This window comes from Enoplosus armatus, chromosome 1, assembly GCF_043641665.1.
Source record: "Enoplosus armatus isolate fEnoArm2 chromosome 1, fEnoArm2.hap1, whole genome shotgun sequence".
Lineage (NCBI taxonomy): Eukaryota > Metazoa > Chordata > Actinopteri > Centrarchiformes > Enoplosidae > Enoplosus > Enoplosus armatus.
In genome coordinates this window covers 14,370,308-14,382,861 of record NC_092180.1, presented here as the reverse complement: position 1 = coordinate 14,382,861, position 12,554 = coordinate 14,370,308, and the positions used below count along the sequence as shown (strand labels likewise).

Below are 12,554 nucleotides of genomic sequence, written 5' to 3'. Positions count from 1 at the left end.
GCTGACTTTTATATCTACATTTTACTTCTACATCAATCTTTTAAGGATTGTAAACCTCAGGTCTCAATTAAAGCAAATATAATAAATATATTTTCATCAATTTTCTATGCTGAATAGCTTCAGCACTTTGGATTAAGATGGCAAACAGAAAGCGTTTGGACTCTTTGCAGCAAAGCTCTGCACCCCTGTCTGTTTACAAGGCTCAAATCAAGCTGTGTCTAAATGATATAGTCTATCTCTGAGTACAGAGTGTCTGTCAGGTCTTCTTCACTCGAGTCTTCTCCTTTAAGGCACATGGACCCCCGCCTGTCAAAAACATGTACGTAAAGCTTTAATATCTTGGATTTATTTCAACAGAATCATTCACTCGACAACAAATACAAGATTTAAGACATTCTGCGCTATTAAATGTACTGCATTCACCCCAGGTGCTGGCAGTGGAGATCTCCTGCACAGGGGCAATGTTTCCTGGGTCTCTCGTCCTGGACGTCCCAGGACAGCAGCTCTAGCAGGTGATTGGAGGCACCGAAGCAGCGCTCACGCTCAATGGGCTTGGCCGAGCAGACAGGGAAGAGCAGGGCTGAACACACAAAGAAAACACACAGATACATTTTCTGAGAGAATGTAGAGAATCACTGATCAGCTTAACTGTACTGTGTGCTGTACTGTACCCTTGTGGAAAGCACAGCACAGGTCTGGGCTGCAGTCAGTCTGGTATTGACAAGTGCTGCCAGCCTCTCCTTTTGTTGCATTTTGACTGCACTGACCCCATACGCACAGCTGTTCACCACAGCACTCCGTATCCTTAGTACAGGACTGAAAGAATAGAAGAAAATGGTTTTCAATTTCCTAACACTCGTGTCTTAAAAGTCACAACATGTCATGGCACATTCAGTTTAACAAGGCTAAAACTCATTAATGACATTAACCATTGCTCACATTGATCAGCGGGTCTCTGATAGGTGTGAGACAAGTTCCTATTCCTCCATATCCTCTATGAGTTGTTAATTTGGGGGTACAGTAAACACTGTTCTGGAGTTTTTCAATGCAGACACAAGAGACAGATCCTGTCCTCTGTGTATTTATTATCCCTGTACACAGTACCCTTGTTTGGCTGACTGCCAGTATCTTTATCCCTTTGCATTGCTTTTAACTCTGCTACATCAAGACCAATTCATGCATGAAGCCACGACAGAATCAGCAGTAATAACTGAGTCTTAAATAAAACCAATGAGTCTCTCCTGAGGAGACTCTCATTATTAATATTCTTTTTGTTCTGGGCGTCCTTTGAGAGAGCAGGGGGAAAAAGACCTCTGCTGTCCTTTCATGTGAAGCTCATAGGACAGAGTGTTCACAAACAACACACTCCAATTACACTTGTGGACACACTGCAATGCAGTCGAAGTGAAACCCCAGCTGCCCAGAAGTGACTGTGTGTGTGTGTGTGTGTGTGTGTGTGTGTGTGTGTGTTTGAAAGTGACAGACCCCAGGAATATCGCATTTTAGAGGAAACTGAATAGTGAAGGTGCTCATATGAAGGTAACTTAGTTTCACTTACCACATCGACTGCTTTGCAAGGCAGACACTTGGAGTTCTGCGTGTCATGAAGGCAATACCTTCCCTTCCCACAGTCCTCATCAGTGATGCATCCCTAAAGACAAGAGAAAGAGGAAGGACTATATCACTGTGTCTCAACTTTCTTCTAACATCAGCAATCACAGAGCTGTCCAGCTATCATGTGAAAAAAAGAATGGCATTGTTTACACGTTCAAGAACATTTGTGAGCTCCCGATGGTCTACATATATATAGAAATGTTTTTTTTGTTAAATATGTCAAACAAGTTTTAACATATCAGTCTTAGAAATCTCTGGCCACACCATTTGCATATCATGTGACCCTACATGTGATTCAACCCCAAGATAAAGAAACTCTGGATTTAACACACATTCAGGTCACAGTGTGCAAAATGAAGAATTAAATAAAATAAAGTTTTAGGCTGCATCTGTCTTTTGCAGCTAATTAGGCAGCAAGAAAACCTGCAACATATTTATGAAGAAAGAGGTGCCTCCTCCGGTTTTATTTTTACCTCTTGTAACTAGGACAGACTCTTGTCCCAGAGTTACCATGTAAACAGCCATTTGCCTCTCCTGCCTTTGTGTAATGTGTCTAACAGCACGCCATTCAATGGACTCTCTTCTGCAAATATAAAAAGTGTAAAAGTAACAAGACGACAAGACTTACAATAAACCGAAGGTGATGAGCCACATCATTATTATTCTGATATGGTAATAAGTCAGGTAAATGGTTTATCTCCTGTGTTTTACTTGCGCTGTAACACTCTAAGCCAAGTAAATGAAGTTGCTCTATGAATTGGGATTTTATACAACTATACCGTGAATAACCATGTTTATAAATCTGGGTAGCTGCATAGGAACCCCTGCAGTTAGACACTTTAATCCTGAAAGTGATTTGCTGTTACAAGCCGCAAAAGGACAAAGAACACATCATCAACAATTTTGTTATCATTATGATAAATCAGCTTTTTTTCATACATAGTCATACATAGCAATAATGACAATAATGATTAGAACTGAATGAAGACACTGAATGAATGCACACTGCACATCCTACACACACTGTTTGATTCATATGCAGACATTATGCCAAGTCAGTGGCTGTGAGGCTGCCACCAGACATGATGCAACCTTGAGGCCTTTTTATGTTGATAAATTCAAACTGAGCAGTCAAAGGTCATATGAAAAACAAGATTTCTGTTTGAATATATTTTTTTATTGGACTGTATATAATTTAAGTAAACAGGTAAACAGAATAAACTCACATGATCAATGTTGTTCCCCAGGTCAATGGACTGGACGGCTGTGGTAATGTTGTTTGTCTCCTGTGTGAAGGTGGGACATCTGTTAAGTTTTATTCACAAGGGGAAACAAACACTATCCCACTTTAGTTTACTATTTATGAGCCTACCTGGTCTCCTGAGGTGTGGACAGAGTCATTGTCGATCACTTTATCAGAAGCAGTTTCATTGTGATGGCTTGGAGGAAGGTTATTGGGATGAGGGCTGAGACTGACGCTCTCGTTGTTCCTCTAGAAGGATTGGAGAGATTATCAGAGATAGATTTCAGGGAAAGAGATGGAATTAAGAAGTCACTCCCATATTCTAGCTCCTTCCACTGATACCTCTGCCTCTTTTTATACTTTTATCCAGAGATGGAAGTGTTTTAGTCATTTTAAAATATTATCATCAATACAAGCCAATAACATCAACCAAAGGCAGTGAAATAATGCTATGTCATGTAAAAAGCTAGATGCTGACTGAGAGGTGAAACTGGCTGCCTACTTGGTGAAACGCATCCTCAGTCTTTTGCTGCGGATCCTCTGGCAGTTGCTCCACTTCCACAAACATGCGGTCCAGCTCCGTTAGTCCCGGGGCGGAATTGTCCTCCAGGATGTGACTGATACCTGAGTCCACTATCTCGGGGAGGATGCCATTGCAGACTGCTGTGAGAGCCAAAACTAGCAGGGCGACTCGCATCATGCTGCTGCTGCTGCTGCTGCACTCTGAGGAGGGTGTGGCGGTGATGCTGAGAAACACAAACAGCGTCATCACAGCTGATACTGTACGTCTCCGTCACTGAGGGGAGTTCATCATCTCACCCATGTTAATCTCCATAACACCTCCTAAACAGGTAAAAACTCACATTAGCTGGTTTCAACATAAATATATGATTACACTCGTTTCTAAATGGCTCGTAGGTGTTGGATAAACTTGTTCGGTGCACCTCAAACATAGTTCCGGTCAAGTGTAACCACCGCTCTAAATTAGTACGCGATATAAACGGCAGGTAACCATAGCAACAGTACTTTTGCTTCATGCTAGTTAGCTAGCTAACTATGAATTAGCCAACTGATGAACAAACTTAGCGGTTGACCAACCATGAGCTAACTGGCAAACCAAATTTACAAATGGACAATTCAGGCACAAAACCTACATTTTCTTTCTGTAGTAACGTTAAGTGTCAAAGGTTATATTGAACTCCCATATTGACATGTAACGTTTGCTAGCATCGACCACATCAAGACAATTTTACAAATTAGCGTTAGCTTTATCTGTTACATTAGCACTGCAAACCCTATTCCAATTGAAATTCAGTTCTACATACATGTACTGTGATTTATAGATGCTAAATATAGAAAACGTGATACCCAGTAATAACAACTACGAGCATTTTTCATTGGACCCTTTCCATAACGACCATTTTCCAATTCTGTGAGCACCACAAACGAATTTCCATTCATCTCCATTGCAAGTGAGAAAATATGTTTCATTAGCAATTAGCAGGGTGAAGCAATCCTTTGAACCAGACTGCCTGTACCTGTAGTTTCATACTCAGACCACAAGATGGCGTCATTTGCGCCGTGTGTGCCCACGTTTGCAGTGTTGGTTCAAGGCTTTTGTCCGTGTGCTGCGTGGACTACAGTTTCTGCTGACACTTTGTAAAATGTATAATGTGTTGACTAACTGTGGTCCGGGGACGTACGGCGCCACGTGGTCTCGTGCAAAACGATGATTCCACTTGAAACGCCAGTGTATTGTATCAGAATGAAGTTTCCCTTTTGAGCTAACCCTATCTTCATAGTATTTAATGATTTTGCTTTTATTACCATACAGTTTTTAGATTTGCACCCAGGTTCAATTCAACCCCGTAAATCCAACCAGTCGTGTAATTAGTGATTTCATCCTGTGGGGCAAACTTGCAGGCTAGACGGTGGGTGGTCGGTTAAGAAGTGAACTATGTCTTTGGCATGAGAAAGTCTGGATGCTGTGGATTAAACAGCAGCCACGGTAGCTGCTCAGGGATGTGTCTTGTGCCGATTTTAGAGAGCACCGCCCTCAAACACTGGACTCAGCTGCAAAGAGAAACTGCTGCCTGTCAGGCTGACTGAGGACCGACACACTTCACACACCAGCCCAGGACCTTGTTTGACCGAAGACACTGGAAGGAGGAAGAGTTTGGACTGGGTTGAGATATGAGGTTAGTGTTTTCTTGTTTTTACACCTTGTAGTGTTTCGTCTCTCCTAATTAAGTGGGTGGTATGAGGCTGAGACACCTGAGAGAAGTGCTGTTTTCCTTGTTTGAAAACCTGTATTCTAGTAGCAAGTTTGAAAAGAGTTCTGGTATGCCAAAAGGTATGGCACAGGAAATGAAAACAGACATCAAGTAGCCCACGGACCACTGTATGAGCTCAATATAAACGAGCATTAGGAAGTTGATAGTGATGTAACGCTGATCTGTTATGCTGCCTTTTGGCTGTAAGCAAGGTGTCATTGTTTTCATGGAGTTTAATGAACACGTGCTGAATCTCGTGATTTATTGTGAACGCCGTGATTGAACGCTGTCAGAGAGGAGTCAGACATCTGGGCTTGTCTCTGCTCCCTGATAACAAAAAGGTTATCTCCACTTGCGCAACCTGCATTTTTCTGATTATGCCATGAATCACTTTTGAGCATAAATCAGCGTTCAGTGTAGCTGCTCTTCAAACATGCCTCAAAGCAAACCCATTCAAACTGGACTGACAGCTTTTTTCAAGTTCAAAGACAGTTAAGACTAGAAACAGGTAAATCTAGGTTTTTTATTTAACTAAAAGCGGTCCTGTCAGTACAAGTCAATGAACTCTGCCTGGTGTTTTAACTCCAGCCTTTCTCCACCGGCTCAGCAGCTTTGGGGTTGCAATGACACAAACTGCATAATAAAGAAAGGTGTGGTAGTGACAGGTTGTCCTGTCAGGTTACTGAATGAAGCTCAGCGAGTGACAGAAACAGCCTGTAAATGTTGGTTAATGTGCAGCTACTGCTACTGATCAAATACACAGCTGAACCTTTGATAAACACTGGATTCTCCGGTCAGACTCCAAAAATTTGGATCAATGAGAAAAAAAAAAGCTGCCATAAAGAAAATGCTTTCTGCTTAATTTGTGAGGCTTTATAAACTCTTCAGTAATCTGCTTCTCCTTCCACATTTCAACATACCCCATGAGTGCTCAGTCTGGTATGATTCATATGCAAGATGATGCATGATTCGTTCAGCAACAATTTAAGGAGGGTCACCAGAGTCATACAAACAGTGGTCGTTCTTCTTCCCACTGCTGTGTGAGCAATCATTTCCTGTGTACTTTACGACTGCTGAAGATACAGCGTACCCTTCTCCATCAAACTGTAAGATCCAAAGTTTATTACAGATTGACTCTGCCAGTGAACGTGCTATCAGCTAAACTTTGTTCATGCATATATATCTGGTCTCTGGCCCAGACGCTGATGGTCCATGTGATTTATGTTCATGGAGATTAACAACCTCTTAGTGCATAAACATTCAACTGCCCACCACGTTATTCTCCTCCTGCTGGAATTTCCCTCTCAGTAGGCCATTTCTTTGAGTCATTCATGTGACCATGTTATAAAATATATGGAAATACACAGTAAACAGTGTTCAACAAATACAGTTACCTTAGATCTTAGGGAACATACAAACATCACAGGATCACAAGGCTGTATGGACAAATGCAAATAATGTCCTGGACTTAACTGTAACACAATGAGTAACCGGTGTGACAAACTAACTCAGCTAATATTTACATACAAACATCCACATTTTTGAAACTGCCCTCTGCCAAAATGTCTGGAAAAACTCTTAGCATGAGAGGCTTCAACACTGCTTCAGTCGCTCACAACTGTGAATTCTTGTGCCAGCCTTTCATTGTTAGTTTGTAATTACCAGCTTTACCGGAGTTTAACTTAACAACGGTGTGCGGAGATAAAAACAGCATCACAGAAAGCTGCACAGGTCCCTCCAATCATGCAGCCAAATGAAGGCCTACATTCTAAAAAGATTCAAGAAAAATGTAAAAATGATGTTAGCTACCTCGTCTTTTACATATCTTGACTGTAGATAACACGCCAAAGCATTTCAGACTCTTCTTGCATACAGGTAAAGATATAGTTAATATTAACATTATTTAAATATATACAATTTTAGTTTTTGAAACAACAAAAGAAAGATAAAATAAGTACATAGATCAAACAATTAGATTAATAAATGGATCAATGATCAATCAATCAGTTAATCAGATATGTGAGGATGTCATGCTGTGGGTGAAAACAATGTAAATGTGTTTCACGCAGCCCGATAAAGAGACTGTGAGTGGAAACTTGTACTCGTTATTGCCGGGGAGGTGTTGTAAACTTTCTCCTTCCTCTCTGCAATATGTTTCCTTCCTTGTTCCACAGCTTAGAAACGGACACATGCGTCCAGGCGTCAGCCACACAAAAGAGATAGGAACTCTCGGAGATAGGTGGGGCATGTTGTTCCCTGTAGCCTGCTAGTCTGTAATCGAAGAAAAAACGTTTGCTGCTGTATCGAAAAACAACTTAATTTCTGCTTTCTGAAAAGGGTTAAAATGTTGCTACATTGACAAATAAGTTGGGACACATCACCTCTAAGCCAATAGTACACTGAAAGATGGAGCCACTGATGGCGGTACAAGGAGGCTTTGCTGTGGTAAATTCACCACAGGATATCATTAACAATTTCCATCTGGCAGGGGCGGGAGCACACTGAAAAGGGTTTTTAAACATATCTTAGTCATGCTTTAAAATCACAGAAGTGGAATTTTACAGAGGCAGCTCTCCTCCAAGCTTTGATCTGGACAGGAAACGAGACACGCTCCACAGGAAGAGTTTGGATGAGAGGCGTCTGAAGGAGCTCACGCACTTTGCTGCAGCACCCAGAGCTTTTTGAAATGTAAAATAAGGCACCGTATCGCATTCTCAGTGCATCACCATGATTCAGTTTAACTACAAAAACACAGCAGCAAGCCGATATGTGTTCAAACAGTCGCTTTTAATATTTGGTGTTGCTACCAGGCCCTGCTACAGTTCAACACAGGTGAACCTGGAGCACTTGACTGGTATTGAGTTGGACTTTTTTGAGGTAATCTTGTTTACAGAGTCTCTTGTTCTAACCCTGTTGGTATCTTTTCAGGTCATGTGCTGTTTTCTTCTGCAACATGACACTTGTCTATTCTGAGTCTGGCTTTACTGATAGTTGGCTTACAGAATCTGCTATTCCTGCCAGGCGGTAATACCCCCATCTAAACCTTCACTGTGCCCCCTGTGAGGGCCACTGATCTTTCACCCTCAGTCCGTTTTCAGCTTGTCGTCGCCTTTTGGTTTATATTATATATATATTTACTACATTTGTTATTCACAAGTTAATGTTCACTAATTTGTTCTGATGAATCTGTTTTCTTTGGACACACTCACTCATAACATATTCAGTAGATAATTTACTGTTGCACATGAGAATGCGTAGTTAAAGTCAGAATAATTGTTCATGTGAATTGTTTGTGTCAGTAGCTGGGCAGGCGTAGCTCTGTGCTCAGAGTGTCCAGATAAATCATTCTCCAAAGGAGCCATGTGGTGAACACACCTCGTGGGCCAGACGGTCCCGCAGACAACAGCCCTGAAGCTTCACAAACCTGCTCCTGTTTGTGTGAATGAACAGTTTTCTGCTCTGAAGTTGACTGACATTTACTGCGTTCTGCCAGTGTTTCTACCTTGCTCACGTCAGATCTCCTTTTGTTTTGGCACAGCTGCCCGAACACGCAGCCAGATTTCAGAGAGCTGAGATAATACTGTGGAGCTCTGGGGCCTGAAGAAGGGCAGAGCCGGCGGGCTGAAGTCCACATGAGTGCAGTGTTTTCTGAGGCATGCTGCCTGCTTATCAGGCCTACAGAGGGTTCCTTCCTGGGTTTCTTCAGTCCAGTCAGTAATTACTGTTTCTGGCTGGCTGCACTACAGTATGTGCATTTCCCAGCACTCCCAATGTTTTCCTTGTGTTGTCAGCTTCCTATTGTATTCTGATAGCCTGAAGCTATGTGCTCTGCAGAGACAAATGAAGACATTGCGTCAATGGTTTGTCGCTTTCAGTTCGGTGTCTTAACAGTTTTGTCAGTGTCAAAGTTATATCGTGTTTTGAATAGGACTGGATATTGCGAGTGGCTGTAGCAAACATATGGTCACTTACTGTCATATACTGTACATGTAAATGTATTAAATTTGTTGTTTCGGGATAGAATGGCAATATTATATAGTGATTTATTGTCAACAAATCCAATGAAAGACCACAACCAACAATGAATTGAAGCTACTAACAAGTATTTCCTGTGTCGCCAAAGCCTGATATAGCTTATTCCCATGTGCCATAGAGCTCCATTGTGTTCCTTCATTACAGTAAACATAGATACTGTAGTTTATTTATTAGTATACTGTCCTGTACTGTAAATACTCAGTAGGGCACCAAATGTGTATTAATCCGTTGCTAAAAATAGTCCCCAACAAATGTACTATTTACTTCTGTTTGAGTAACTGTTGCTAAAAACTACAGTGCCCAGCTGTTTTAGGAAATGATTTAACTTTAAAATTATTTATATATTTCTGACCCATTTTTAAAGGTTTGGGTCCTCAGTAGAAAGGACACATTGTTGGTTTTGTTGTTTTCATGGGATTTGTTGACAATATGAAAAATGTAGAATGACGCCAGCTTTGTCCTATGACACTTGAAATTCACTTGGGTGTTCCTTGTCTGGCCATCCATGTTGTAGACTAGTTTTGATTTTTCTTTTTTCTTTTTGAGGTCCAGGTGTAACAGGTACATTTTTCACATTCCTAACATTCCCCCTCTATCATACTGGAAACTGATTGTTATGTCTCTCAGACACACAGCAGTCCTTTTATTTACATACCCTCAATCACAGGTCCATCGTATGGATCTGTACTACATAAAGTACAGATTCTTTTCTCTTTTTCTCTCAATCTGTCACAGTGCAGCAAAGTGATGACATAAATAATGGTAAAATGATACAAAAAGTATCACGATATTTAAGTGTTTTTATTGTTAAATAAAACTAGCAAACCACAGATATCTCAGATAGCTCTGTTTACATAGAAATTAATTAATGCACTCAATCCGATCATTTTCTAAACTGACAGTAGACTTAAAACCTGCACACCACTAAACTCTCTGATCCTCTTAAGCATTATATGGTTCGGTTGTGATGTATGATGTGTGTGTGTGTGTGTGCGCATGTGTATTCTTTCTGCTTCGTCTGTCATTAGTTGTATTTTTACAGCCTTTCTGTGGGTTTGTTCTGTCTGCCCACAAGTGACTTTCCATTCTGTCAGACTGCGATGGTGAAGTCATGGGATTCTGTCTGAGACAATGTAGTTTGAGTGTTGAGCATTTCTCTTGGCTATGAAGACAGTAAGTGGTACCTTTTCATTAGTCCTTGCAGACTCGTGCAACAGATGGTTCCAATAATTGGGCCTTTTTTACCACTTTACTTGTGTGCCGTCAACAGATCTTTATGTGAACTTTCCACCAAAGGCACGAGAGATTATTGAACACTGGCCAAAGTTTAGAGTAAAATGAACATAAAATTATTATGAACAGTTCTTGTGAAAAGACAGCCACAAACAGCAGTTATGAGAATTGAAGTTTGCTTTTGTTCAGTAGTTATCCATTTAACCTTTTTTTGGCAGACATTTACATCTCACTACCTCAAACAAACTTACTTTAAACTCAACTGTCAGAAGAAATGACTCCACAGAGGCTTTATAGAAGATATTATGTAGGCCCCAAACACTCCACATACCACATGGTAGAATACACAGCAATTTTCCCATCACAGTCTGCTGCCATGCATGAAAGATTAAAGCACCTGCATCATATATCATGCCTGTCTCAGTCATCGCTCGTCACTCATTGACAATCAGAGAGTAAATTCCCCCAAAAAACTATGGAGCTGGTCCCATGACTACCTGGCTGGTGGAGCCATAGAGAGGGCTAGCAGGGTGTTGGACTCCTGCTGATGGAGCTGTTCAGAGCTCTTGTAGCCACGTGGCAAAGGAATGTCAGCTCACTGAATTTGAGGCTGAATGTCTGCTGTGAAAGGCCTTGGGGGTCAACAGTATCTACCAACAGGACAGGGGCATTTTGAAGCTACAAAGGTGTATGAAGCAGACTGGGGGTCAGATGGGCTGATTGGTGTTCCTTTCCCTGCCTGCATCTTTCTCTGTAATGTAAAACAACAACAGCAGCATCAAAACAGGATGCAAACACACAGCCAAACAGGATCTTGTGCAAATTAATATGCTAATTTTAGCTGAGGGACAAACAATTGTTGCTTTGGGAGCAACATTCAAAATCTCACCACATTCAAATCACAGTCAAAAACAAGGTTGTGACCCGAGACCTTGAATATGGTGACTAACTTTTGCATGCGTTGGTGTATTGCCCCAGACTAAAGCTCCCAATGAACAGTTTCATGGCGCGGTCACGTTGCCACCTGAGGCCCTGGGGCGGGGAATGACAGTGATAGTGGATTACTGTGGGGGTCTGTTTGAGTCCTGCACAGCTGTCCTGACCTCTCCTCTAACCCTGCCCATCCTGCTCCACGGGACATTAAAATATCAAAGGCAGATTTCTCCCCAAACTCACAGAAGCTGTGGTCTCCACCCAAGTGAGCACACTCATGCTTAATGCAGAAAAGTTCCACATTTTGCTTTGATGTTGAGTTCTGGCACAGATTATTTTCTGGCATGATTTTCAAAATGCTTGATGGTTGATTGGACGAAAGAAAAAACTACATTTTGTTTTATTTCTGTTTGTTCAGCTCTATTCTGACACGAGTGTGTGTTTTAGTAACAGTGTCTTTCACACGCAGGCACATATGCAAGCATACTGAATACACATACCTCAGAAGAAGGTGGACTGTGAAGCATGCATACCCGATCAAAGCCAATCAATCTGGTTAGTGTGGGCTTGCATTACAATTGGTTTCAAAGACCTCTCTTTTTGCTGCTGAAAACATTGTCTGGCTTTCAGCTGCAATGAAAAATACCACAAGACAAATACTTTTCCGGTCCACTCATCCATGGTCAGTGCTGCGCTCCAGGAATGAAAGGTACTAAACGGAAATAAACAGTGGTTCTTTGAATAGCAATAATAGGAAAACCACTTGTTACCCATGTTGAAGACAATATATACAGCAGAAATGTTATTTATATAGAATTACAACATTTAGAATAGTCAGCAAGTAAAAATCTGTCTGTATGTGTACTGTTTGTAGCATGTAGCAAATGTAGCATATACAGTATATTGTTGATTCACTGGAGCCATTACATTAGCCGTCATCTGCATTAAGAAGGTTTATACTTCTATATGGAGGACTTATATATTGCCTACAATTCAACTCTACGACGCCACTACAAAAATATCCAGCTGCAGCCCATCCAAAAAATGCTACAGTTATTGGTACAGTTATTTGTCCATGGTGTACCTCCTTCTTGAAGTGTCAACAGTTTTGTTCTGTGTAAAGTTATCACTGAACCTTGAAGCTGTTGAAAAGTTTGGTTCTATGTTGAACTCTCCAGAACCACAAACAACTACTTTTATAGGTTCACATGGCCTCTATAAAG

General features: G+C 41.2%; 2 protein-coding genes across 2 annotated transcripts in view; one reads left to right on the top strand and one right to left on the bottom strand.

Moving 5' to 3' along the window:
- Positions 1–256: 256 nt before the first annotated feature.
- On the bottom strand, positions 257–4,407 carry dkk3a (dickkopf WNT signaling pathway inhibitor 3a). The gene is made up of 8 exons (XM_070910587.1): positions 4,382–4,407; positions 3,360–3,573; positions 2,987–3,106; positions 2,841–2,900; positions 1,559–1,651; positions 672–816; positions 433–580; positions 257–314 (listed from the first exon to the last, which is right to left on the bottom strand). The coding sequence occupies exons 1-8, from the start codon at positions 4,405–4,407 to the stop codon at positions 257–259; spliced, it is 864 nt and encodes a 287-aa protein (XP_070766688.1).
- Positions 4,408–4,987: 580 nt separating this feature from the next.
- mical2a (microtubule associated monooxygenase, calponin and LIM domain containing 2a) overlaps positions 4,988–12,554 on the top strand; it is a 30,697-nt gene continuing 23,130 nt past the window's right edge. The window contains exon 1 of the mRNA XM_070901910.1: positions 4,988–5,055. The gene's annotated coding sequence lies outside the window, so the exon portion shown is untranslated. The remainder of the gene's footprint in view (positions 5,056–12,554) is intronic.

Coding starts and splice junctions, on each gene's coding strand:
- dkk3a (XM_070910587.1), bottom strand. CDS start 4,407: ATGAAACTACAGGTACAGGCAGTCTG. Junction 3,574..4,381: donor CTACAGGTACAGGCAGTCTG/GTTCAAAGGATT, acceptor CTCAGAGTGCAG/CAGCAGCAGCAGCAGCATGA. Junction 2,901..2,986: donor TCCACACCTCAGGAGACCAG/GTAGGCTCATAA, acceptor ACCTTCACACAG/GAGACAAACAACATTACCAC.